The 26,865-nt window shown below is 50.4% G+C and overlaps 3 protein-coding genes across 8 annotated transcripts in view; 1 reads left to right on the top strand and 2 right to left on the bottom strand.

The window, feature by feature from the left end:
- Positions 1-6,093: 6,093 nt before the first annotated feature.
- Timm29 (translocase of inner mitochondrial membrane 29) lies at positions 6,094-8,553 on the bottom strand. The gene is made up of 2 exons (XM_059267466.1): positions 7,393-8,553; positions 6,094-7,309 (listed from the first exon to the last, which is right to left on the bottom strand). Exons 1-2 carry the CDS (start codon positions 7,502-7,504, stop codon positions 6,621-6,623), a joined length of 801 nt encoding a protein of 266 aa, XP_059123449.1. The 5' UTR covers positions 7,505-8,553; the 3' UTR covers positions 6,094-6,620.
- On the top strand, positions 7,287-11,482 carry Yipf2 (Yip1 domain family member 2). 4 transcript variants are annotated; one of them, XM_059267462.1, is made up of 10 exons: positions 7,289-7,722; positions 7,866-7,926; positions 8,224-8,381; positions 8,461-8,541; positions 9,394-9,481; positions 10,436-10,552; positions 10,630-10,796; positions 10,878-11,060; positions 11,146-11,276; positions 11,354-11,482. In XM_059267462.1, the coding sequence occupies exons 2-9, from the start codon at positions 7,896-7,898 to the stop codon at positions 11,257-11,259; spliced, it is 939 nt and encodes a 312-aa protein (XP_059123445.1). In that variant the 5' UTR covers positions 7,289-7,722; positions 7,866-7,895; the 3' UTR covers positions 11,260-11,276; positions 11,354-11,482. The 4 variants fall into 4 exon arrangements, with proteins under 4 accessions (XP_059123448.1, XP_059123445.1, XP_059123444.1 ...); XM_059267461.1 differs by having other exon boundaries at positions 7,289-7,730; XM_059267464.1 differs by having other exon boundaries at positions 7,289-7,926; positions 11,146-11,268.
- Carm1 (coactivator associated arginine methyltransferase 1) overlaps positions 11,445-26,865 on the bottom strand; it is a 48,805-nt gene continuing 33,384 nt past the window's right edge. The window contains exons 4-16 of one of the 3 annotated variants that reach the window (XM_059267459.1): positions 26,426-26,530; positions 24,041-24,151; positions 22,889-23,066; positions 19,906-19,996; positions 19,603-19,684; positions 14,727-14,812; positions 14,434-14,523; positions 13,915-14,052; positions 13,734-13,823; positions 13,546-13,658; positions 13,353-13,436; positions 13,016-13,084; positions 11,445-12,886 (exon numbers count right to left, since the gene is read on the bottom strand). In XM_059267459.1, the coding sequence (XP_059123442.1) occupies positions 12,747-12,886; positions 13,016-13,084; positions 13,353-13,436; positions 13,546-13,658; positions 13,734-13,823; positions 13,915-14,052; positions 14,434-14,523; positions 14,727-14,812; positions 19,603-19,684; positions 19,906-19,996; positions 22,889-23,066; positions 24,041-24,151; positions 26,426-26,530 (1,377 nt within the window). In that variant the 3' untranslated portion in view covers positions 11,445-12,746. Of the gene's footprint in view, positions 13,085-13,352; positions 13,437-13,545; positions 13,659-13,733; positions 13,824-13,914; positions 14,053-14,433; positions 14,524-14,726; positions 14,813-19,602; positions 19,685-19,905; positions 19,997-22,888; positions 23,067-24,040; positions 24,152-26,425; positions 26,531-26,865 lie in introns of all 3 variants that reach the window. The other 2 variants (XM_059267458.1, XM_059267460.1) reach the window with 2 other exon arrangements.

The following is a 26,865-nucleotide window of genomic DNA, read 5'->3' as shown; positions in this document are numbered from 1 at the left end:
ACCCTCCAGGGCCTTTGCATCACCAAGAGGTGTCTTCTTGGAGTTGAGGCTGCAGTCTACAGGAAGGTAGACTGAGCAGATGGCTCGCTTCTTTTGCCAACCTGATAAGACACAGGTTCTAGGAATGGTTGTGGCCCTTCCCCGTGGCACCAACCTCTGCCACCATATACCAATCCTGAATGCCAGTAAATAGATAAAGCAGCTCACATCTGCTGTGCTTCACACAACGGAGGCCACATGGGGCTTCGCTAGCATTTCCCATGAGGTCAGCCCGGCCCGGACAAAGCAGCTGAATTGTGAATTGAGTCTCTGGCGCCCTCTGCTGGGCTGTCAAAGAATAGCAGGAACATGTTGGCAGCCAATCCTGGACTGGCCCAGAAAGCAGAGATTAAGGTTAATTTTATTCCGGGTGGGGGTGGGGGAGGGTTGGGGGACTGGGGCTGGAGAGATGACTCAAAGGTTAAGAGCACTGGCTGCAATTCCAGAAGTCCTGAGTTCAATTCCCAGGAACCACATGGTGGCTCACAACCATCTATAACGGGATCTGATTCCCTCTTCTGGTGTCCCCGAAAACAGGTCATTCATATACACTAATAAAAAAAAAAATTAAAAAAAGACTATTTGGGCTGGATGGAGGGACTGCTCTGCAGTTAGGAGCACTTGCTGATCTTGCAAAGGACCTGGGTTTGGTTCCCAGCACTCACATGGCAGCTAACAATTGTCTGTGACTCCTGGGGATCCAATGCCCTCTTCTGACCTCCTTGGACAACAAGTACATGCATCATGCACATACATACATGCAAGCAAAATGCTCAAAAAATTAAAAATCTTTAAAAGAGGGGGAAGCAGTAAGATGGCTCATTGTGTAAAGATGCTTGCCCCCAAGCCTGACCTGACCCGAGTTCAACCCCTAGGACCCTCACATGTGCCTCATGATACCCATGTGCTAATGTACTTATACACACAAACATACACCTGTATAATAGATAAATGCAATAAAATATGTTCAGACAGACTAGTTTAGAATTCAGTATCTGTTTGTGGAAAGTGCTCAGCATACACAAAGCACAGAACTGGATGGCCAGTACTGTGTAAATGGGCATGGTAGTGCACAGCTGAAATCCTGGCACCCTAGAGAGGAAGGCAGTAGGATCAGAAATTGAAGGTCATAGATAAATTGGAGACGCGCCTAGGCTACACAAGACCATCTCAAAAAAAAATACAAAGCTGAGTTCGGGAGCACATTGCTTTATTACTATTTAAATGTTTAAAATTTTTATGCATGTTTTGCCTACATATATGTCTGTGCATGTACATACCTAGCACACAAATGGTAGCTTAAACATATGCTCTCAGCCACTGAGCCAACTCTCTAGCCCAGCTCAACACCTTTAATCTTAGCATTTGAGAGGCAGAGGCAAGAGAATCTTTAATGAGTTTCAGGCTAGCCTGGAAACATGAGTTTAGGCCAGCCAGGGCTATATAGACTCTGCGTAACAACAGAGACAGTGATCAGTAACTCCCTCTGGAGATTGGTCAATGGTTGACCAGACCAGCACTGAGGCCTTTGAGTTGGCCCCCTCCATGGTTAGCTGCTAACAGTTTTCAATGTTGAGTTTATGCTACCTCCTGCTCTCCATTTCACAGCCCCGTTCAGATTGGGGGTGGAGATTACATGAAACATACCCTGATTGGAAGTCCCAAGTGGCATCTAATGATGGTCACAAGCATTGCTGGTGTGTGCAATCCTCTTTAATAGTCCTTGTGTGTCTGTGTGTGGGATGTGCACCCATATCAAAGTCAGAGGGCATCAGGTGTCCTCCTGTATCGCTCTTATCCTCTTGAGGCATAGTCTCACTGAACCTGGAGCAAGCCTGAGCAACCCTGTCTCCCTTGCCCTCCCCTGGCACAGCACTGGGGTTACTGGGAACAACATGGCGGCAGGATTTGAACTCAGGCCCTCTTGCTTGCATAGCAAGCTGCTCTTACCCACGAGTCATCAGTTTTAGTTTAGGTTTCTATTGTTGTGATAAAACACCATGACCAAAGGCAACTTGGGGAGGAAAGAATTTATTTCAGTGTACAGTTCCAAGGTACAGTTCATTGTCAAAGTCAGGGCTGTTAACTAAAGCAGGGTAGGGACCTGGCATGAGGAGCTGAAGCAGAAGCCATGGAGGACACTGCTTTCTTGCTTGCTCCCTGGCTTGTTCAGCCTGATTTCTTACAGCATCCAAGACCACCAGGCTGGGGTGGCCCCACCCACAATGGGCTGGGCCTTCCCATATCAATCTCTAAGAAAGCACCACAGGCTTCTGACATGCCAGTCTTATGGAGGCATTTTCTCATTTGAGAGTCCCTCTTCCCAAATGACCCTAGCTTGTGTCAAGCTGACAAAACACTAGCCAGCACACCATTCCCCAAGTCCCTCTTTGCTACTGCTGACCAGGCCCACGGAGATGGCTCAGTGGGTAAACACGCTTGTTGGGCAATCCTGACCACCAGAGTTCAATGCCTGGAATTAATGCAGACAGAGAGAGAAAAATGACTTCCACATGTGCACTAACAAACAATAAAGCTTTAAAAATTAACAAAAAGGGCTGAAGATTGGCTCAGCAGTTAAGAGCATTTGTTGCTCTTGCAGGAAACCCAAGTTCTACTCCAGGCACCCACATGGTAGCTCACAGCTGTAACTCCAGTTGCAGACGATCCAATGCCCTCTTCTGACCTCCGTGAGCACCAGGCACACATGGTGCACAGACATACACGCAGGCAAAACAAACACATACATAAAATAATAAATACTTCCATGAGAGACTTGTCATCTTGCTGTCAGTGGGTCTTTTTTTTTTTTTTTCAAGACAGGGTTTCTCTGTGTACCTTTGGAGCCTGTCACTGGAACTCACTCTGTAGATCAGGCATGCGCCACCACTGCTGAACTCTGTCAGTGGGTCTTAAATCCCTCCCCAAAGTTGACTAATATTAGCTAAGGTCCTCTAAAACAGAACTTATAAGCCAGTCTAATAAACCCCCTATATATAAATATATATTTCAAGCCAGGCGGCGGCGGCGGCGGCGGCGGCGGCGGACGACGCCTTTAATCCTAGCACTGGGGAGGCAGAGCCAGGTGGATCTCTGTGAGTTCGAGGCCAGCCTGGTCTACAGAGTGAGATCCAGGACAGTCACCAAAACTACATGGAGAAACCTTGTCTCGAAAAACAAAAAAAAGGAAAACTATATATATCTATATATATCTATATATTAACCCATATATATTATATAAATATATAAAGGGGATTAGTATGGCTTATAAAGCTGTAGTCCAACTAGTCCAACAATAGCCATCTACAAATAGAAGGTCCAAGAATTCAGTAATTGTTCAGTTCATGAGGCTGGATGTTTCAGCTGGTCTTCATATATGCTGGAATCTCTAACGCTAGTGAAGAAATGGACCTGCCAATGAGAGCAAAGGCAAGCAGGCAAGGAGCAAGATCTTCCTTCTTCAATGGCCTTTATAGAGGCTGCCAGCAGGTGTGGCCCAGATTACGGGTGGATTTCCCACTTCAAACTCCTCACAGGCCTTCCAGCCCCTTGGGTTTTAGTTAACTCCAGATGTAGTCAGGTTGAAAGTCAAGAGCAGCCGTCACAGCTAATCTAAGAGAAAAAGGGTGGAAAACTATGCACATCACCACATGCCTGTCATCCCTGCACTCAGGAGGTACGGACAGAGTAAGTTCAAGGCCACCCCTGGCTACATACCAAGTTCTCCATTAAACTGGGCTACAGATTTTGTCTAAAGGCAAGTGAAGAGCAATATGAGGATTTGGCCCAGAGCCTTAGGTAAGTAATTGATTAGGACTAGAATTCAGATTTTTTTTTTCAATCATGTATGCTGTGTATGTTGTGTAACCGTACTGGAACGTGTATGCCACAAAGGTCCGAGGACACTGTTCTGGGGATCAAACTCAGGTCATCAGGCTTGAGTGGTAAGCACTTTTACCTGCTGAATCATTTGGTTGGCTGGCTTTAAAAGATTACACAAAACTGGGGAGATGGCTCAGTGGAAAAATACTTACTGCTTTTGAAGAGGATCTGGGTTCAGTTCATAGCACCCACATAGCAGCCCACCACCACTTATATCTCCAGACCTAGGGGAATCTGAGCCTTCTTCTGACCTCTCTGAGCACTGTGCTTATGTGGTGCATATGCACACATGCAAGCAAAACACTCATAAACATAAAATAAATCTCAAATTGTGTATTGCTGGGTGGTGGCAGCCCACATCTTTAATCACAGCACTTGGTACAGAGTGAGTTCCAGGACAGCCAGAGCTGTCACACAGAGAAACCTTGTTTTGAAAGACCAACTGTGGCCGGGCAGCAGTGGCACACACCTTTAATCCCAGCACCCGGGAGGCAGAGCCAGGCGATCTCTGTGAGTTCGAGGCCAGCCTGGTCTACAGAGTGAGTTCCAGGACAGGAACCAAAACTACACGGGGAAACCCTGCCTTGAAAAACCATTGTGTATGTATGGCTGGGTTGTGGTGGTGCAGCTTTAATCCCAGCACTTGGGAAGCGGAGGCAGGCGGATCTCTGTGAGTTTGAGGATAGCCTGCTCTACACAGCCAGTTCCAGGACAGCTAAGACTACACAAAGAAAGCATGTCTGGAAAAAAAATGTGTACGATGTGTGAGGACAGGCACACACATGCGCCATGGCATGTTTGTGGAGGTCAGAGGACAACTTCTGGGGCTGTTTTCTTTTTTGTTGTTTGTTTATATGTAGCTCTGGCTGTCTTGGAACTGAGATATGCCTGCCTCTGCCTTCTGAGTCTTGGGATTAAGGCATGTCACCACGTCCCAGCAACTTAGTTTTGCTTGTACATACATAAACTTCAGCCGGGCGGTGGTACATGCCTTTAGACCCAGCACTCTGGAGGCAGAGGCAGGTGGATTTCTGTGAGTTCAAGACCAACCTGGTCTACAGAGTTCCTGGACAGCCAATGTTAATACAGTGAAACTCTGTCTCAAAAAATCAAAACTAACCATTGCTCCCCTGAAACTGGAATTAATAAGCCACGATGCGAATACTGGGAACTAAACCCAGGTCCTCTGCAACAATAGTAAATACTCTTAACCACTCAGCCTTTTCTCCAGGCCCTTTCAGACAAAGTTTATTTATGCCAAGTGATGGCAGTATTTAATATCTTCCAGCAAGGAAGTCCCGGCATGTGGATCACCAGTGGAGCACTTGCCTTACATTCCATACTATTCTGGGGAGAATTACCCTCTCCCCCAAAATAAAGTACAGTGCTTGCCTAGTATGTACCAGACCCCGGGTTTATGTCTAGCTCGTAACAAAAGTACTCAACTATAATAAACCACACAACAGAAACATTTCACCCTCCATTCGGGAAGTGCAAGCAAGAGGATCATTCAGTTATCCTTTGCTACATAGTGATTGAGGCTGGGCTGGGCTGTGAGATCACTTCTCAGAAACAAACCAACCCCCCCCCCAAAAAAATTTAAATTTCAGAGGCAGACAGATATCTGTAAGTTGAAGACCAGACTGTTCTTCATAGCCAGTTCCACACCCTGTATCAAAACAAACTAAACCAAAACCCCCAACAAACAAAGAAAAACCAAACAAGCACATTTCAGTTCCAACTGAAATAGAAAAATATGAGGTTGGGCACTGGCACATGATTACAGTCCCAACCTTGGAAGGCTGTTTAGGAGATCGTTTTCTAAACGTTATGTGCATGAGTGTTTTGTCTGCATGCATGTCTGTGCATCACGTGCCTGCCTAGTACCTGAGGAATCCAGAAGAGAAAGGTCAGATTCCTTGAATTGGAGTTATAGATAGATGATTGTGAGCCCCTATGTAGATGCTGAGAATTGAATTAAGTTTCTTGAATCAAGGGAAGAGCAATCAGTACTCTTAAATACTGAACTATCCAGCTCCTGGAAGGGCCACTTTCATCCATGAATTCTAAACTAACCCAGTCAACACAGCCAGATCTTCCTTAAAAGTTCATAAAACACTCAAAAAATGTTAATATGTGAATGGTCTTAGGATCTTGGGAGTCACTGGCAATCAAGACGTCTTTGCAGCCATGTGAATAGGGCTTATACATGGGCTATGTACACCGTGGTGGACTGGAGCTGAGGCAGAAGGATTCAGGGCCAGTTTGGGCTATATGGGAGTACTAGTCTCAAAAACCAACCAAATAAATAATCCAAGACCAGAAGTTCATTTGTGTTCAGTTTTGCAGTGCTGGGAATAGAACCCAGGAACCCATGCATGCTAGACAAGTGCTCTACCACTGCACTGAAGTACACCCCCAACTACAACAGGCTACATACACAGTGCAGGCTCCTTACTCGTAGCTCTGATGGTTAAAGCATAACACGGTCAAATGCTCCATGGTCAAGACCAGTTCTTCAGCTTTTCTCCATCTCCAAGACCAGAAAGGCTTTCAATTAGCTTCAGCTATTGGGACAGACAGAGCGAGAAGCAGAGCGAGAAGGGCTTCCTACAAAACCACACTGAATGGATTTCTCATCCACTGCACCTGGCCAACAGTTTTTGGCCTGAGCCTGGAAACCGGGGGCTCCCTGGGTTTCATCTGGAAACCTCGGACTGCACCAGTGAATCGGCCTCGCTCAGCGCCAGTCTGTCCTTTTTCTCCTTCTGCAGCACCTGCTCTTCCCACAGCGCCTGGTCCACTTGGTCATCGGTGAGCACGACGGGCTTGTACTTCTCCTCGAACAGCCTCTCGTTGGCCTCAGAATGCAGCTGGTGGCGGCCGACGACGCGGAGGTGCGCAGGCAGGTGGAGAAACTCGTCATCGTTGATGTCGCAATCACGCATGCGGTTCTCCAGGATCCACCAACGGCCCACGAACCCCACGTCGAGGACGCGGCCGGGGAAGTCGATCCAGCGTGGCTGCAGGTAGCGGCAGCGAGCCTGGTAGAGACTGGCCTGGGCATCGAAGGGCGCCTCGTACACCAGCGAGCAGAGCCCCAGGTTCACGTGGCGCAACCGCCCGCGGCCCCTCAGCCACAGCAGGCGCTGCAAGAACGCTTCCGAGTGGCGGTTGCGGGTCGCCGGCGCCAGCAGCAAGAGGGACCCTGATGCGTCGAGCAAGGCCTCCTCGAAGGTCGCCTCGCTGGGCGCTAGGGCGCAGCACGCCGCGGCGCCGCCCAGCAGCCCCACGTACACGGCCGCGCGGCCCGGCCGGGCACGCGCTGCAGTCGCCGCGTCTCCGCACGCCTCGGCATAATCCCGAAGCAGCGCGCGGGCCCAGGTGCCTGAGGGGAAAGAAGCGCTGCGGTGACAGTGATCCAGCCACTCGGGCCACCCACCCACCCTGCCGCCTTCTGCCACTACTCACCCAGTCGTGCCCACACCCCTGGCCTTGCCGCCACCGTCGCGGTACCACTCGCCGCTTCTCCTGCTTCACTGCGCCCTCCGGACCAGAATCTCTTTGGAGCCGCTGTCGCCATCCTCTTCCGGCGGTCCGTTGGCCGAGTGGAAGTGCATAGTGCCGGGAAGAAAAGGGCTGGAGAGTGGCTCCTGCGCAAGCGCAAGACACCGGACGTAGTTTCTCACTGGACCCCACTAAGAGCCGGACTAGCGCCGGATGTTGCCGTTGCGGGGAGGGTGGGCTGACGGGTAGGCTGGCCGCGCGCACGCGCACGGAGCACGGTCCACGCCAGCTTAGGTACTCAGGTGAGGAGGGCGGGGTGCACCTGCAGGGCCCTGGCGTGGAGCTGGTCTCACTCCGTGTGGTAGGCTCCAGGCAGGACTCGAGGCGGAAGCATCAGTCTGAGGAGGGCTGTGGGACTGATGCAGTTCTGTTCACAGAGCGCGATGCGGTGACGCCTCTAAAGAATCATGGCAGCGGCTGACGAACTGGCCTTCCATGGTGAGTGGGGCCCGGAAGTGGTCTGAGCTCCTACTGTCCTAGGCTAGAACCACAGGCAGCTGGGACCCAGACCCCAGGATGAGCCTGGGGTTCATTCTGGACTCAATCCCTGCAATCACTATGAAAACAGGCACACCAGAGCCTCCAAGTCTGCCCAGGACCTAAATTAGGTCAAAAATTGAAGAAACTCAGTCCGTAGGGGAGGGCAGTGAGGCACCCACGGCCCAGGTTGATGAGCAGTGGGCCAAAAGGACTTTTCAGACTCCAAACACCTTTGCCCATATTGCCTCTTCGTAGAGTTTGAGGAAGCCACACATCTTCTGGCAGAGAGCCCAGATGCAGCCACTACAAGGCAAAGTGATGCGCTGACCTCACGGGAACACGTGGCTGTGGTTGTGGGACCAGGTATTGGTTATGGAGCCGAGGAGGTGGAGGGAGAGGATGACAAGACATCGGTGAGTCTCCGGGCCCCCATGCCCTGCCTCTGTCCTTATCCTGGCTAAGCAGGCAGGTTCTGAAAGTCTTATCTTGTAGCTTCTACGGGAAGAAAAGCCACAGCCAAGATTCTGGACGTTTGACTATTACCAGGGCTTCTTTGATGTGGACACCTCCCAGGTAAGGCCTGAGACTTGGGCTTGGAGTTGCTTGGGGTTCAGCCACTATATTTGGGGCACTGAATTTGGATAGAATGTGTGTTGTGGTAGGGCTGGAAAGCAAAACTAGGTTACAAAGCCAGTGTCTTGGCATCTTTCCCAGTCAGGCCTTGAGTCCTCCTCTTGTCTCAAGCCTCCTGTGTAGCTAGGGCCACGATTGGCACCACTAGCCCTGAATGCAGGCCCCACTAATGAGCTGAAGTTTGGGTTTTGGCCCGAGGTGATGGGAAGTCATGAAGACTTTAGAACAGGAGAGGAATAAGTAGACTGAGCAGATAGGAATGTGGAACACAGGCCAGCCTCTGATAAATCAGATCTACTGAGAGGGCCCAGCCTGGAGATGGAGGGAGAACATCTAGAACTTAGGGACTGTCCTTACTGTGGCTGGGAGGAGAGGCTGCAAGAAGTTGAGAGAGGGACTGAAGAGATGGCTCAGCAGTTAAGAGCACTGGCTGCTCTTCCAGAAGACTCAGGTTCAATTCCCAGCACCCACATGGCAGCTCACAACTGTCTAACTCCATTTCCAGGGGATCTGACACCCATGGCAAAACACCAATGCACAGAAAATAAAAATAAAATAAAAAGAGAAGTTGAGAGGAAGGTGGCAGGACTGAAAGCCCACATTCAGAGTGGTGACATGTTCTGCAGGAGCTAGGGGCCAAGACCACAAGCCACAGAGACACCCCATGAGCAGCCTGGAGCGGACAGCTGAGCTTGTTCAGTTAGGATGTAGGTAAGGCAGTTAGAAGTCTAGAGGGGTCATGCCTCTCAGAATGCTAGGATTCTCATTCTGGACCCTGGCTTTGCTCTCCAGGTCTTGGACCGGATCAAAGGCTCGCTGCTGCCTCACCCTGGCCACAACTTTGTGCGGTACCATCTTAGAAATCGGCCTGACCTATATGGTAAATAAGGCTTCTGTTTGACTCAATGGAGTATTCACTCAACAGACATGGAACTGTGCCAGGCCCTGAGCAGGGCAGTCAGTAAGAGTAAAATGTGTGTTTAGTTAAGGGAGACCCCAAGACAGGATGAAGAAGGTTACTACCTTCTAACTTAGGGCTAACTTAGAGGATGAGTGGTATCATTGGTTTAAGGAAGTCAGGAACGCAAGTAAGTTTTGTTGACATTGGTGGGGAGAGGCTTAGCAGAGGACCCAGAAAGTTTCTGGGCTCCATGGTAGAAACACAACTGAGTTGCGTAGGTCACTGGAGTGTAAGGAACAGCTGGGAGGTCATGAGTAGAGGGTGAGTATATTGGTCCCACATGGTGGTGAGAAGGGATCTTTGTGAAGTATTTTTAGGCTCTCCTCTGGCACTGTTAAGGGGACAGACATTACAGTGGAGGCTAAGTGCAGGGTGGTTGGTTCTAGAGTATCCCCACAGCCAAGAGGATTAGGAAAGGCCAGGGTGGCTTTCTACCCAGTCTACCAAGAGCAAGTTGCCATTGGTACACAGGAAAAGCTGGGCAGGTATGAGGAGACGATCAAGGGTCTAGGGGCTCAGGACACCCACGTGAAGTTCATACCTAAGTGTGCAGTTCAGTGCCCTGGAGCAATTTGGGAGTGGACAGCTGAAAGTGGCATTCATGAAGCTTCAGGTTTGGACAAGATCCTGCCTATAGGGGAATAGTACCCATCCTATTCTACCTACAACGAATGTTGTCAGAGAAGAGAAAAGAGCCAAGTGCTTGAGGCACTTTGGAAGGTATGTCCAGAAAGATAGGATGAGCCCAGAGGCAGCTCCTGTCACCAGTGATCTGGAGAGTCAAATGGGGTCTGGGGTCTTACCACACTTGAACAGGACATAGCCACCTTTCCTGGAAGTGATAGACCTGGGACCCAATGTCCTCCTTTGCAGGTCCCTTCTGGATCTGTGCTACTTTGGCCTTTGTCCTGGCGGTTACTGGCAATCTCACTTTGGTGCTTGCACAGAGGCGGGACCCCTCCATCCACTATAGCCCCCAGTTCCACAAGGGTAAGCAGGTGGGTGGGCTCAGCTCCTGGCTGCTAGGGCACCAGGGCATGCAGTGACTGCCCACATTGCATTCCTAGTGACAGTAGCGGGCATCACCATCTACTGCTACGCGTGGCTAGTGCCGCTGGCACTGTGGGGCTTCCTCCGGTGGCGCCAGGGCACGAGGGAGCACATGGGGCTGTACACCTTCCTGGAGACTGTTTGTGTCTATGGCTACTCACTCTTTGTCTTCATCCCCACCGTGGTGAGTGTGGCTTGGCGCTGGGGACTGGTGGGAGCTGCATGGCCCACCCTGTATGGTCACCAGCTACACTTGTCACACTAGGTCCTGTGGCTTATCCCAGTGGAGTGGCTGCAGTGGCTCTTTGGAGCATTGGCCCTGGCCTTGTCAGCTGCCGGGCTGGTGTTCACCCTGTGGCCTGTTGTCCGCGAGGATACGAGGCTGGTGGCTGTGGCACTGCTGTCTGTGGTAGTATTGCTTCACGCCCTCTTGGCTCTAGGTTGTAAGGTAGGGTCCATGTGGTCCTCAGCAGGGCTGTGGGGTGCGGCTTGCTGCCACCCAACTGCACATTCACCCTCAACTCTTGCTGCAGCTGTACTTCTTCCAGCCACTGCCTCTGGAACATGTGATACCAGCACCCCAAGCCACACCTCTGTCTTCCAGTGTCCTGCTGCCCACCTCAGCCCGGTCCATGACAACCTTCTAGGAAGGCCAGGTCTGCAGGTGAGGGACAGTTTCTGTTGTGGATAAGGGTTCACCTTCTTTCCCTGGGGTCACTCCTAGGAGTCTCTCTTTTCCAGGCCAAACTCAAGGGGCTATTACCTGTCCTGCCCTCCCTGTGAAGATTGGAGGATTCTTGGACCCTGGAGACAACCCTGCTACTTTGCAGGCTTTTCTTACAAAGCAAACACTTTTATTTTCTATGCAAAGGTGATCCAGAGAATTTATATAAAGGTGGGGAGGGGCAGCCGAGCAGGGAGTATTACTGATGGACAGAAGCGCCCGGTTTCCCAGACTGCCTGTGGGCCCTCTGTTTCCCTGACAGGTCAGGGGGTGGCACAGGGCAGGTCCAGCCGTTGCCAGGAGTACCTGTGGTGGGCATGGGCCCAGCCTGGGCTCTGGCCACTGAGGTGGGGACTCTAGGGCAAGGGAGCAGGGGAGAAACTGCCCTTCCTTACTTGTTTGCTTTTCTTCTTTTTCTGTCTGGAGGGAGAGGTCCCTAGTAGGCCCCTTTCCAGGGATGCTGTCTTGAGAGGAAGAAGTGGAGCATGGATGTGGAGTGCAGCACACAGGCCTATGTTAGCTATCAGGGAGAGGATGCCCTCCTTCCTTCCGTGACAGATCCTTGAGGTTTTTGTCTGCCCCAGTGGTCTTGGGTGACTTTCCCTCTGGGCTGCCTGTTTCAGCTTCTGGTGGAGGGGAACCTTCAGGGCTCAGGACAGGACAGTAGCAGGAAGCAGGGGCTAGAGGCCTTTGGACAGCTGGGTGTTTTGTACATTCAAGTGTGAGGTGAACCCTTTGGTGAGAGGGGGTTACGCCCGCCCTGAAGGCTCGACAGGGCCACCCCTCACCTAGAGCCTCTGGGCCTAGGGACAGGGGCTGCTGGCTGGGCCCGGCCAGCCGGGTTTCTCAGAGGGTCTGTGGGTTGACACTGGTTCTTTTCGTAAAAAAATAAAATTAAAAAAAGCAGCATGTCACGCCCATGGTGACCATGTGGCCTGGTAGTTGAACGTGAGGTCCAGCTGGCTGTGCTCACCCCAGGTGAGGGGCAGGCGCAAGGACGGGTTGGGAGATGGGTGCTGCCAGGTCTTGTGGTAGCAGCTGCTGACCTCCTCCTGCCTGGTCAGGCGCAGCTGTGTGTGTGAGGTGGGGTGGGAGGGGGCTTGCCTCTTCCAGATGTCAAACCAGGTCAGTGGAGAGGGCAGAACTGGATGAGGGCTGCCCCGACAGGATCTCATGTAAAATATGGCAGCAACACGCGCTCGGGGCCAAAGGGTGGGCTGGGGGTACTTGAGGGCAGCGACGACGACGACATCGTGTACAAAAGTGTCCAAGTTCCCATAGCAAAGAGGGCTGTGACCGGGTGTTCACGCTTCTCCAGAACAAGGGGGACAGCCACCAGCTGCACTGGGTGTGGACTTCATTTGGTTTCCTGGTGCTGTCAGTGCGCAGTGGTGTTGCGGCTGGAGGCACCTAGCTCCCGTAGTGCATGGTGTTGGTTGGGATGGACATGGGTGAGGCCATGGAGATGGCGGGGCCACCCATGGTGAACTGGTTGTTGACTGCATAGTGGGCACTGGAGCCACCGCTGCCTCCTTGGGCACCTGAGGAGCCTGTGGGGCAGGTCATGGGCACTGAGGAGCCAGCATGACCCCTAAGCCTGCCTGGCCCCCACTGGTAGCTTGAGCGTGTGCGCAGGCCAGGCGGGAGGCCCCCCGCCCACGGCCCCGCTACCCTGTTACCTTGGACAATGCCCGTGCTCATTATGGAGCCCATCCGGGAGTGGGTGTGATTGACAATCCCTGTGTTGGCTGCGCAGCGACAGGGAGGAAAGAAGGAGGAAGGGAGACGTCACCGCCCCCAGCCTGCCCACTCCACTCTTATGGTTGGTGTGGGAAGGGCAGATGGAGTGGTGGCAGACCAAGGCGGAGAGGCACACAGGGCTAGAGTCCCCAGGAAGAGGAAGAGGTGACCACGACAGCAACAGTGGTGGCAGAGGACCAAGCACTGGCTATTGAACCGGCCACTGGCACATCCCAGTCCTCCCCTGCCATGCCATAGATCTTAGGAGACACTCACCTAAGGGGATCAGGTTGTTGTGACCCACACTAGAGCCGCCGCCGCCGGCAATAACACTGCTCAGGTCATAGGCAGTAGGCATTCCTGACCAGAAAGTGGAGTGTCAGGGGCAGAGCAAGGCAAGCTCTGGGGATGTGGGGTCTCGGCTGCCACCACGGGCCTCCAGCTGTCTGGAAATAGCATTCAGACTCACCGGCCACAGCTACCCCGCTGCTGAGATTGTAGGTGCTTCCCGTGTTCCACATATTCTCGGAGGGAGATGTGTAGTGTGAGCCAGGTGGGGGAGATGGGGTCGTGCCCGTGTACCTGTGGCAGAGACTCACTGTAGGTAGAGCTGTGGGGCTCCTGGTTCCCTCCCCTCCCCCACTAGAACCCTGCTACCTGAAAAAGGGGTTCTTCAGGTCCAGCAGGTTACTGGATTTGGAGCCCGTCTGGTCTACCTGGGCCACAATACTGATGTCATAGCTCTGTCTGGGGATAGAGAAGGTGGCTGTGAGGCAGCTGGGCTGGTGGACCCCTGTGCCACTGCCCTATCCAGCCCTGGATGGGTGGCAGGGTGCACCTTTTGTTGGCAATAAGCAGACATGTCCCTGAGAGCGTGTCCCCGGCCTTGGCAAACAACGGTGACTGGAAGAGGCACCGGACCTGGTACCAGTGGGTCAGGGGCTCTGTTGGGGCTGTGGATAGCCACACGGTCATTCTGTCGAGAAGAGATGGGTGTACTTCACTGGGTGGCAGCACCACTTGTGCCACTACCCACACACTTTGGTATCACCCCACGGGCCTTCCCTGAGTGCTCCCCTGGGGTCTCAGGGCTGAGACTGGCTGGACTCCAGGCAGGCACAGGCAAGCATGTGCACAACCAATCTGTGGCCATGGGGTCCCTACTCACCCTGACACCCATGCACTGAGACAAACACACATAAGGGACAGGCACTCGGGGTAGCTGCTGAGGAAATGACAAGCACGCCCCTCCCCCATGGTTCTCCCTGGGTTCTGATAGGAAAAACCACCTGAGGAGTTAGGACACAGCCAGGCCTGCGGGCCATAGCTGCAAAGAGCCCTGCAGTGCCATACTTACATGGAGCCAATAAAAGCAACATCGAACCAGAACGCCAAGCCATGGACCAGCCCTGAATGCAGCATGTGGAATTTGAATGGGATTTCTATCCTGCAAGGCAAAGGGCATGGGCTTGCTGCAGAAGCCCAACCTAACTGAGGAGAGTAGGAGGGGTAGGTAGCTGGGGGAAGAGCAGCTGGCCGTGAGTGCCTAGGGGGTGGTGAGTACGTGACTGTGAGGAGTGCAGGGGTGGAGCATGGCGGCTGGTAGGGGCGGGTAGCGGTGGCCATGGGTGCCCAGGGGATGAAGGGTACCTGTGCAAATCGCCTTCTTTGGCTTCTAAGAAGTTCACTGTGTACTTGACAGATTTGGCCATCAGGATCCGGATATCAAATGTGTCCTGCAAGATGACAGGTGTGACCCAGCTTGTGCTGCAATGCCATGGAAGAAGGGGAAAGCCTCAATGCCTCCCCTTGTCCTCCAGGCCTGACCATGGCACTAACCTCTGCTTTCTGGCTAAATCCAGCTTGCCTTTCTCAGACTTGCTAGGCATGACACCAGAGACAGCAATTAGACTATACCCCTCAAAATGTTATATTAAGTTCAAAGCCAGCCTGGTCTACATAAGTGAGTTCCAAGCCAGTCAGAGCTGCACAGTGAGACCCCGTCTCAAAATCAAAGCTGGGTGATGGTGGCACACACCTTTAATCCCAGCATTTGGGAGGCAGAGGCAAGCAGATCTCTGATTGAGGCCAGCCTGGTCTACAGAGTGAGTGAGTTCCAGGATAGCCAGAGCTACATAGAGAAACCTTGTCTCAAAAAAAAAAAAAAAAAAGCCCAAACCCCACAGCCCTAGCACTTAAGTTTAACCTATAGACACACATATACAGGGACAAGTAATACAGTTAGTGGCTCATTGTTTTAATTTTTTTTTTTTTTTTTAAAGACAAGGTTTCTCTGTGTAACAGCTCTGGCCATCCTGGAACTTGCTTTGTAGACCAGGCTGGCCTCAAACTCACAGAGATCCATCTGCCTCTGCCTCCTGAGTGCTGGGATCACAGGCCTATGCCACCACACTTTTTTTTGTTTTTAATTTTCCTGAGACAGGGTCTCCTATAAAGACCAGGTTTGGCTGGAACTCAGAGATCCACTTGGATTAAAATCATCTGCCACCCAGCCTATATAATATTCTTAAACAAACAAATAAATTAATTCAGAGTTCATAGTGTAACTGAGTGAAATAGCACATGAATAACATAAAAGTCCTGGGTGTACCCAGGCCAATGAAAGACCTTGTTTCAAAGGTGAATACACCCAAGGTTATCCACCACATGTGCCACCATGTCCTTTTATTTTGGGTGGTGGTGGTGGTGGTGTCATTGTTTAATTAAACCATGATTGGTCCACCATAGACATCAGAGTACACAAAGAATGAAAGGGCTGATGTGCTGGAGAGATGGCTCAGTGGTTACTCTCTTCCAGAGTACTGGAAAGAAAGAAAAAAAAAAAAGCACTGGCTACTCTCTTCCAGAAGACCCAGGCCGATTTCCCAGCACCCACATGGCAGTTCACAGTCTCTGTAACTCCAGTTCCAGGGGGAACTGATGCGCTCTTTTGATCTTCCTGGGCTCTAACAGGAAGTACACAGTGGTACACAGACATTCATGCAGGCAGAACACTCATACACATAAGAAGGTTCTGGGATGAACTCATGAACTCAGTCCTCAGGTTTGCATAGCAACAAGCAATTTACCAACTGAGCCATCCTCCCATGCTGACTTCATATTCCTGATCATTCTGCCTCAGTCTCCTGAGTAGTGGGGACTCCAATGGGTGCAGCAAGAACTTGGCTGTGCTTTTTTTCTTTCTCATTTTTGCTGTTAAAGAGATTGAAGCCTGGAGCTGGGTGATAGTGCACACGTTTAACCCCAGCACTGCGGACACAGAGGCAGGCAAATCTCTGAGTTTCAGGCTAGCCTGGTCTACACAGAGAAACCCTATGGGGGGTGGGGTTTGAACCATGTGCCTCATGCACATGAGACAAGCACTCCATACTGAGCTAAGCCTTAGCAACCTTAGGATGACAATATGACCGCAACCCCTATATTCCCACCTACTCAGCAAGTGGTGGTACCTTCTCACTTGGGCCTATGCTAAGCAACATACGGAGATCTCAAGTAGAAAACAAAAACAGGAGCCTGGCCTGGTGGCTCATGCCTTTAATCCCAGCACTCTGGGGGCAGAGGCATGTGGATTTCCGAGTTTGAAGCCAGCCTGGTCTTTATATAGTGAGTTCTAAGCCAACAGGGCCACATAGTGAGACTCTGTTTCAAAAAACAAAAAAGGATTACCCAGCTGGTTCAGCAGGTGAAGTCACTTGCTGTGCAGGCCTGGCTATCTGAGTTCAATCCCTGGAGCCCATGTAAAAGTGGAGAGAATCAACATATATGTTGCCAAGCAACACACAAAAATTTAAAAGATGAATTCAGAGTGTGGTGGGCCACACCTTTAATCCCCGCACTAAGAAGGCAGAGACAGGAGTTTGAGGCCAACCAGGGCTACACAGTGAGACCCTATGTCAAACTAACAAAAAACAAAAAAAGGTGAGTTCAGCCTCAGTGGCACATGCCCATACATTCAGCACTTGGGAGGCTGAGGTGATAAGACTGGAAGTTTAAACCAGCCTGGGCTACACAGTGAGTTCCAGGTCAACGTAAGTTAGTGAGACTCCTATCTAAGGAAACAGAAGAGAAAGCTAAAGAGCAAGTAAGACACTGAAGAGAAGGGAAGTGAACTGGAAGACTGAGCACGTGAAGTTTCAGATTCATCTGCCAGATGTGGTGACACACACCTATAAGGCCAGTGTGCACTGTGAAGTGTGATAGTCTCTAAAGGACAAAGAATCATCTTGCTGAAGTGACTGACTACTGTACATACAACTAGATTCCAGAAGAGAAAGAGACGGAGACAGAAATCTCACTAAGAGAGACGACACACTGTCCAAGAGTCTCCCAGACTAGTGAAAGAAGCACGTGGATCTGAGTTAGAGGCCATCCTGGTCTACAGAGTGAGTTCCAGGAAAGGCGCCAAAGCTACACAGAGAAACCCTGTCTCGAAAAACCAAAGGGAAAAAAAAGACACAACTCAAGAAAATGTCCTTGCACTATTATTGGGTAAAAACAGACTAAAAGTTTAAAGCAAATGGTAATATAATGGTTTCATAATGACAAAAGGACTAATCCAACAGGATGTTATAATAATTCTAGACCTATATGCACTTAATAACACACTTTCAAAATATATAGAACAAAAACTATAAGGCAGGGGCTGGAGAGATGGCTCAGAGGTTAAGAGCACTGTCTGTTCTTTCAAAGGTCCTGAGTTCAATTCCCAGCAACCACATGGTGGCTCAAAACCATCTGTAATGAGATCTGGTTCCCTCTTTGGGCCTGCAGGAATACATGCAGGCAGAATACTGTATACAGAATAAATAAATCTTTAAAAAAAACAAACTATAAGGCCAAAATAGAAAAAATTGGGAAAAATATCCCAATCAAAACAATGAGAAAAAAAAAAAACAACGAGGTGGTGGTGGTGGTGGTGGTGGTGGTGGGGGTCAGGCCCAGTACATGATTTAATCCCAGCGCTTGAAAGGACCTTTGTGATTTCAAGGCAATTTGAGTTCTTCATAGTGACACCCTGTCATAAAGAAGGTAATTAGACTTTACCAAGATGATTATCTACCTGACATGGATATGAGGCTGTACTACTAAGCAACGACTGACATCTTTTTCTTGTTTTTCGAGACAGAATCTCACTGTGTAGTCCTGGCTGCCCTGGAATTCACTGTGTAGACCAGGCTAACCTTGAACTCAAGAGATCCTCCTGCCTCTGCCTTCTAAATGCTGGGATTAAAGTCTACACCACCATACCCTGCTAACATTCATTTCTTCTAAGCATACACAAAGCATTAGCTGAGCACTGCACACTAGACTTTGAGCATGTCTCAACTGTCCAAGGTCTGAAAATATTCAGTGCATGTTCTTTGATGATAGAGAAATGGAGATACAGTAATATACCAATTATGCTATACTTTGAGGAAAAGCTTAATAAATATGCATCTGTAAGCACACATTTGAGAGTTAAGGACCCCCCCCCCCACTTTTCTTTTCTTTTTTGGATTTTTTTTGGATTTTTTGGATAGTTTCTCTGTGTAGCTTTCGCTGTCCTGGAATTCACTCTGTAGACTGGGCTGGCCTTGAACTCCCAGAAATCCACCTGCTTAAAGGTATGTGCCACCACCGCCCAGCTTGTGTGTGGATCTTTTATCTGGATCTAAGTTTATACAACACAGTGTCTGATGCCCCATTATGGATGGCTGCGAACTGCCATGTGGATGCTGGGAATTGAACCCAGGTCCTCTGGTGTCTTCTAGAAGAGTAGCCAGTACCCTTAACCACTGAGACATCTCTCCAATTTTTCTTTCCTTAATTGCGTTTGTCCTCTCTGTCTCTCTCTGCCTCTCTTTCTGTGTATGTCACTTGAGTGCAGGTGCCCTCAGAGGCCCCTGGCCCTGAAGTTACAGGCCATTGTGAGCCATCTAATATGGTGCTGGGAACCAAACTCAGATCTTCTGGAAGAACTTGTAACTGCTGAGTCATCTCTCCATTCCTGTTACTTTTACCTTTTACCATGTTTTTACGAGAAAGATCCCAGGCTAGCTTGGATCTCCTGATTGCCATTCATGCAGGGGTTACAGGCATGAACCATAATGCCTATTGAGATTCTTTTTTTTTTTTTTTTTTAAGATTTATTTATTTAATATGCACTGGTATTTTGCCTGTATATACTCATGTGTGTGAGTGTGTCAGGGTCCCTGGAACTGGAGTTACAGTTGTGAGCTGCCATGTGGGGGCTGGGAATTGAACCCCAGTCCTTTGGAAGAACAGGTAGTGCTCCTAACTGCTGAGCCAGCTCTCCAGCCCACCTATTTAGTTCTTGGTTACCGAACCATGGCTTTATGTATTATTCAATCAAGTTTCTACAAAGCCATCCTGCTAGTTGGTGCGTGTGCTCTGCAGAGGGAGTGAGGGGTGAGAGAAGCAGGGTTTCTAGATTCCAGAGCTCGGGTGAGGCCTTGGTGAAGCCCTAACCTCATCAGTCCAGCAGTGCCCTGTATACACTACTCACCACCACAGGTTGCCGGAAGTACTCATCCACAGCGGCGCCTCGGAGGGCCGATAGGTCCACTCCATGGAAGGATGGCTGGTACCTGTGGAAATCCCCAACCCCACCCTGAGGTCACCAGTAGCAAGAGAGGCAGGTGGAGTCACCTGCTTCTTTCTTTCCCAGCTGGCTCTCATCTAGCCCATGTCCTTCAGATCCTACTGAGGGGAAGAGAAAACAGGAGAGGCAAGGGCCCACCTGAGGACTGGGTCCATCCCCAAGCAGGCAGGCCCCATGGCCTGGCTGGAACACCCAGGGTGCACTCACCAGAAGTTGGCTTTGGTGAACTGCTCCATGTAGAGCTGTTCATCGGTGAAGGGTGCGAGGTGGACGTCACCAATGGTGGGGAACATGTTTCCTGGGAGTGGGGGAGGGGGCAGGGAGGAGTGCTATTGTCAGGGCAGCACATCCTGCAAGGCTGGGTAGAGCTTCCAGAGTACCCTGAGATCCCCAATCATGGACCAACCGACCGACCTAACTACCTACCTACCTTCCTTCCATCTGTCAATCATCCATCCATCCATCCATCCCCCATCCATCCATCCCACAGCATGCAGCACCTTTGGTCCATGGCCTCTAGAAATGTGTGAACTGTACCATAGCTAGAATCAAAACTGAAGTGGCTTACTGCTTCGTTCTATGGTGCTGGAGATGGAACTTGGTGACCCTGAGTTTAACTCTCAGACATAAATCTTTTTTTTTTTTTTTTGCTTTAGTTTTTTTCAGGGTGGGGTGGGAGGGGTGGGGTGGGAAGAAAGGAGAATAAGCTCACATTTAACCCAGGCAGGCCTTCAACTCCTGGCTAAGCCTCCACCCAAGTGTTGGAATTACAGGTGTACACTATCACCCTAGCTTGTTTGTCTTTCTGAGATGAGGTCTTGCTGCATCACGCTCCCAGATGCTGGGATCTTAAGAGTGTGCTACCATATCCAGATTAATCCTGAGAACAGCGGCCTTTTTCTTTCTTTCTTTTTTTATTTTTTTGTTTTTTGAGACAAAAGTTTCTCTGGGTAGCCCTGGCTGTCCTGGAACTCACTCTGTAGACCAGGCTGGCCTTAAACTTGCAGAGATCTGCCTGCCTCTGCCTCCCAAGTGCTGGGATTAAAGGCATATGGCACCACCTCAGAGGCTTTTTTCTTTGGTGATTTGATTTTTCAACAATGATCCACAAATCAGTTCAAAATCTCCCTATGTAGGGCTGGAGAGATGGCTCAGAGGTTAAGAGCACTGGCTGCTCCTCCAGAGGTCCTGAGTTCAGTTCTCAGCAACCACATGGTGGCTCATGACCATCTATAATAAGATCTGGTGCCCTCTTCTGGCCTGCAGGCACATATGCAGGTGGAACACTGTGTACATAATAAATAAATCATTAAAAAGAAAAATCTCGGGGTTGGGGATTTAGCTCAGTGGTAGAGCGCTTGCCTAGCAAGCGCAAGGCCCTGGGTTCGGTCCTCAGCTCCAGTAAAAAAAAAAATCTCTCTATGTAGAGCCAAGGCCCTTGGATCAGTTGACTAGGGTCGTGTGTCTCCTACCAGCTTCTATGCTCATCAGCACACTTGCTCTCATCTCACTGGCCCTACCCATCCCAAGAAGTAAATGGCCTGTCCCTATGTCCTAACATCAGCACTGGGAAGCAAGAAAGGGTGTACTAGAGCCTCTTGGTGTCAAGTGTGCCTGGACCGCTCCAGACAGAGTGTTTGGGGTTAAGCTACATCACTCAGTAACGACTGCCCAAATACCAGGCTTGGCATGCGACTGAAACATAAGTAGAGCCCTCTGAGACTCGTGAATAAGCAGTGTGGGGCTAGGCTGGTAGCAGGGAGAAGCAGATATGAGGAAGGTAAGGCTGCACAGGATGAATCCAGGGCCTCTCTCACAACCCACACTAGGTTAGAGCGCTCAACTGTGGCCATGGGGTGAGAGAGGCAATCATGTAAGGAACCCATTTCTGGCTCCTTTAATCCTCAAAGGGGCTTCTGAGTGGTTGAAAACCACCTCACAGGAGTCTTTAGCCTAACCCCTGCCTGGCCTCACAAAAGGGCCAGCTGCTTCCAGCCCACAGGCTTAGCCAGTAACAGGGCTAGAGGGGAGGGAAGGAGGACCCAGGGCAGCTGCTGGACAGCCTAGAGTCCCACTCTTACACACATGGAGAACTGTGGCCATACCCTGCCTACAGGAACTGAGCCAATGTTGGCTCCTAGGCAGAGGAGTCATGGAATCAACATTCACCAAGGCTGTCAGCAGCACCTGCCTGGTTGCTAATCTCTACTTGAGGCTACTTCTAGACCAGGGTCCCTGAGCTCCCATAAATGCATATACACCTATGCCTTTAAAGAACTATTCAGATATAGACATCCCCGAACTCATCAGAGAAATGGACTGCACTACTGTGCTCAGAGCAGAGTACAGATCCCAGTACAAACTGGCAGGTGTGAACATGCTACTTGGTGCAGGAACTCTCAACCAGAGGTATGGTATGGACAGTCAGCCAGGAACTTGGACAGGAAATGAAATATATCCACAGGCCCTTATACATGTACATACACCTACACAGAGGTGTACACCCACCCATATGCCTTCACACACACCATACCTTCAGTGTACACCTACCTGCCTATTTATCCTCAGATCTCACACCTTCACTCCCTCATTTACCACACCCATACTTTAACATGTAAACACACACATCCTTAAACACCTACAAAACATCACACACCCCACACCCTCAGATATGCACACATATCTACACCACCCAGAGACCCTCACCATCCACACTTTCACCCAAGAACACACATCCATAAACCTGTGCATACACCTTCATGTGAACAGCACACATGTATTCATTCCCACTTGCCCACTTCTTAGCTCTTAGGGGAGTAGGCTGGCCACATAGCCCTGGGCAAGGTTTCCAGTTTGGGGATTAACAACCCTTAGGAGACCTGAGTTCAGGCCATCCCTGGACTCCCATCTCTGTCCTATTAGGGGCGGCTTTGTGGGTCTACTGGGGGCTTGTCAATACCAGGTGGGGTGAGTGGAACTCTTGTTTGGGGTCTGAGGATCCAGAAGCCATAGCCAGCAGGTTCAGTTAGGGTAGGAGGAAAGAAACCCCCCACTCCCTGTATGTAGATCACTGACGGACAAGAGGACAAGTAACCACCTACAGGCTGCTGGTAGCAGTGGGCTTGCCCAAGGGCCGACTACTGTGGTTGAAAGGCTCAGTGCTCAGTGCTCCTGAGCATGGGACACTCACCACTGGGCTTCAGGTACTTTTTGGCATGGAGGTAGCTCTCGAGCATGCGTTCATTGAAGAGCATGTAGCCCATAGGCTCTGAGATGATAATGTCCACTTGCTCAGGCAATGAGACCTCCTCTACCTTGCCAGGGATGACCACGATGCGGTCCGTCAGGTTGTTACTCTTCACCAGGACCTGTAGGAGGTGGGAGAAGGCTCCCTGTACTTGCTTGGTATAGGTCCTCCTCAACCCCATAAATGGCTCATGAATGGTCTCTGCTCACACCTCTGCTCTCCCTGTGGACAGCTCTCAGACACCAATGTCCCTGCTGCTGGGGAAGTGCTTACCCCAGAGCTAGAGCCTAGTCCTGGCAAGCTGTCTTTCACACAGTGAGGGCCTGATAGAGGGCTGTGTATCAAGGGACTCACATGTTACGAGAAGGAAGAGGCAGGAGAGACTGAACTAACATGGGAGCCCTGGGAAAGTGATGTACTGAGGCTCACAGTCCCAGATCTGCAGCTGGGCACATCCAGGAGCAAGCTGGCAGTGCCCTGTTTGTATGAGATGATACAGGCTGTGGGAGGGGAGCCAAGCTGGCAGTGCCCTGTTTGTATGAGATACAGGCTGTGGGAGGGGAGCCAAGCTCACGAATGTATCCACACAACAGTCTGGGAGAACCTGGGGGACTCTCTTTGTCTGGTAAAGGGCCTAAGTAGTAGGAAGCCAGGGATACGAGAGGAAAGCACAGTATTTACCCCTCTGTAGGTTTTCAATCCTGAACTTGAAAATTAAGTTTTCCATGAGAATGTGGGGGGGGAGGGGAGCAAGGATATGGTAAAACGAAATCCTGTTGTCATCTGCAGAGGATGTATGGGGCTCAGGCAGGCTAGCACTCAGGACAGTTCAGGTACATGACTCAGCATTCCCAACAGGGGGGCTGTGTCTGGCACGCTGCCCCTGAGGCAGGAGAACACATCCTTGTAGATACCTGCTTAGTCACTGTGGCTTTGCTACCACAGGCCAGTGGGCTTCCCCTCTCCTGCCTGTAACCACATGGTTCCAGAGACAAAGAACAGCAGTGAGGTCTCCAGGTCCCCTGGGGGCTCTCGGTGGGTACAGAGATGAAGGACATGAGAAGGGAAGGGCTTAGGCCTCAGGAGGACACTGACCTCAGCATGCTGAGCCATGGTGCTGGCCTCCACTGCGTAAATTTTCCTGGCTCCTGCTTGAGCAGCAAAAAATGACAGGATCCCAGAGCCACAGCCCACATCGAGAACAATCTGAAAAAATGATATGTGTATGAGGCTACAGATGTGCCAACCACCACACACTATGCCCATCACAAACAACATAAACAATAGCAGAACTACTATGTGTCAACAAAAGAATTGATTTCAGGGGGCTGGAGAGATGGTTACTCTTCCAGAGGACCCAGGTTCAATTCCTGGCACCCACATTGCAGTTCCAGGAGATCTGATGCCCTCTTCTGGCCTCCCCAGGCCCTGCATGCATGTGATACACAACAAATGCTCACATATAATAAAATAAAACAAAAAGCAATCTTGCACAGTGGCAAATGCCTATAAATCCCAGCAATGACAAGATTGGGGAAGGAGGACCACAAATTCAAGGCCAGCCTAGACCACATAGTGAGACCCTATCTGAAGACTAAAACACTGCTGATCTGGGAAGAACAGAGAGGTGAAAACCAGAGAGGTGTTGGAGGAAATGTCCTGGTGCCAGAAACTCACCTTCCTCGCCCACCCACCTGCTGAGAAGCTGAGACAGAGCTAGCACAAGACTTGAGGATGTAATTCAAACACTTGACAAGTGAAAATAGTGAGTTCAAGGCAAGCCTGTGATACCTCAGACAACCTTGTCTGTCTCAAGTCACTCCTCTCCAACATAAAGATAGAGAAGGGAGAAAGAAAGAAAAAAAAAAAGAAAAAAAAAAAAAAAAAAGACCACGGAGATGTGCCTTCCTTCACAATAAGATCATATATAAGGCAAAACTGTATTCAATATGCCTGACCTACCAAATATCTCAGCCTTGCCTGGCTGGCCGGACACATGCTCAGAATGCCTATCTAACCCCACAGCTGGGCCAAATCATCCAATGGAAAGCCTAGATCATAAAGTGTTGGCTACCTTACACAATACTAGGAAGACCAGAATGGCCCTGTCCTCCTGACCTCTGCTGCTCCAGCCTCTCAAGTGTTGGGACTCTAGGTATGCATCACCAACCTGGACTGAACAACAGCAAAAGTATAGGGAGTGGGGTGATGGTGTTGTGGGGGAGGGGTGTCCAGGCATGGTGAGGCAGGCCGCCAGGGGCTAAGGTAGGAAGATTGAGCCTAAATGTAGCTTGGACAACACAGTAGGTATTGTCTTACAACACTTACACACAAGCAAAGACACTTCAAAAGGGTCCTATCCTACCTACCCTGTGCTTGGAGGAGGGATGCTAGCTAAAAAGGCCAAGAACACGTGGACAGGTCTTGCTGGATTTTCTCACCAAGCCAATTAGCACACCATCAGTAATAGTGCCAGAAAAGCCTGGGTTCTGAGTTCAGTCTGTGGGGATGAGAGGGAGCCAGAAGCTCCAGAAAGCAGTGAGGCCTCCCTGTCTAGTACTGTTCCCAGTATCTTCATCCATCCTTGGAATCCTCTGATAAGCTGGCAACCATGCTTCTCTGAGCTCTATGAGCTGCTTGGGTAAACAGCTGTTGTGGGCACCCCAACTCAGAGCCATCTGTCAAAAGACCTGGGAAAGGCAGTTGGGGCTGGACCTTGGTATTTAAAGTTGAGGGGTGAGGCTCTGTATCATTGGAGTCTCCAGCCTGTGGGTTCTGCCCTTGTTCCTGGTAGATGAAATTAGAACTGAAATGGATGAGAGAAGGTTCAGCTGGGGTCAGAGCTCAATTACTCCCCACAGAAGTCATCTGTGTGACTAGGAAAGAGGTGTGCCTTCATTATTCTCAGCCCCCCCCCCCCCCCCCCCCGCCTTTTCTTGAGAAAGGGACTCACTGTACAGGTCTGGATGATTTCCAGTTGAGAGATATGCCTGCCTCTGCCAAGATCAAAAGTGCATGCTGCCACACCCAGCTTACTCACTGTTTTATAACCCACACATCCGAACATCAACTCTGTTTCGTTTCTCTAGAACACTAGAATGGAAGTGAGTCTTCCTCATGCTAGGTAAGTATTCTCGATTCCACAGTTGGTGCCCTCCTGACAACATTTCCTGAGTGCTGGCATTGGAGCTAGGTTCCATGTAAAACTTAATGTCTGTTCACTATGCCCCCACCCAATACAGCTGATGCAGAAAACAGTACGACCAAAGACATGTATGTTAGAAGAGGCAAGGTGTTCTCTATAGGAAATCGAAGAATGAACATAATCTTAACTAAAAGAAAATGGAGGGCTGACTCAGAACAACAGATAGAAAGAAAGGAGGCAGCAGACCTAGAGGAGGCAAGGGAGGCCCCTGGCCCAGCCTCTCGGGGACCAGCAGCCTCTGTTGAGGATGCCTTCTGTCCTGACGGCTGGCTCACCTTGTCCTTGAAGTCAGTGTGGTTCTGCAGGATCGCACGCTGGTAGGTGCCTGTCCGCACATAGTCCTGCATCATGTTCTGCTGCTGGGACAGGTAGCCATAAAACTGGAACAGAGACACACCAAGGGCACATGGCACATGGCATAACAGACTGCCACAGCCATGGCTGCCCTAAGACGGAGGGAGGGCCTGACAGCATAAACCTCCCTTGGGAGGTCATGTACCCTCCTCCAGCCTGAACCCAACTGACAAGAGCCAACTGCTCCAGAAGTGGGAGCAGGGGTCTGAGGAGCAGTCCCCAAGAGGGACTCTTCCACTGTTGTCATGGCTGACGGACACAGATGCCACCTGGACCAGGAAGTCACCCAAGAAATCACAAAATTTGTCATGGATTGGGTTCTAACATCTAGGGGCCAACTGTCCCATCTTAGGGTCCCAAA

Source organism: Peromyscus eremicus, chromosome 7, assembly GCF_949786415.1.
Source record: "Peromyscus eremicus chromosome 7, PerEre_H2_v1, whole genome shotgun sequence".
Lineage (NCBI taxonomy): Eukaryota > Metazoa > Chordata > Mammalia > Rodentia > Cricetidae > Peromyscus > Peromyscus eremicus.
This window is presented reverse-complemented; position numbering and strand designations above follow the sequence as displayed.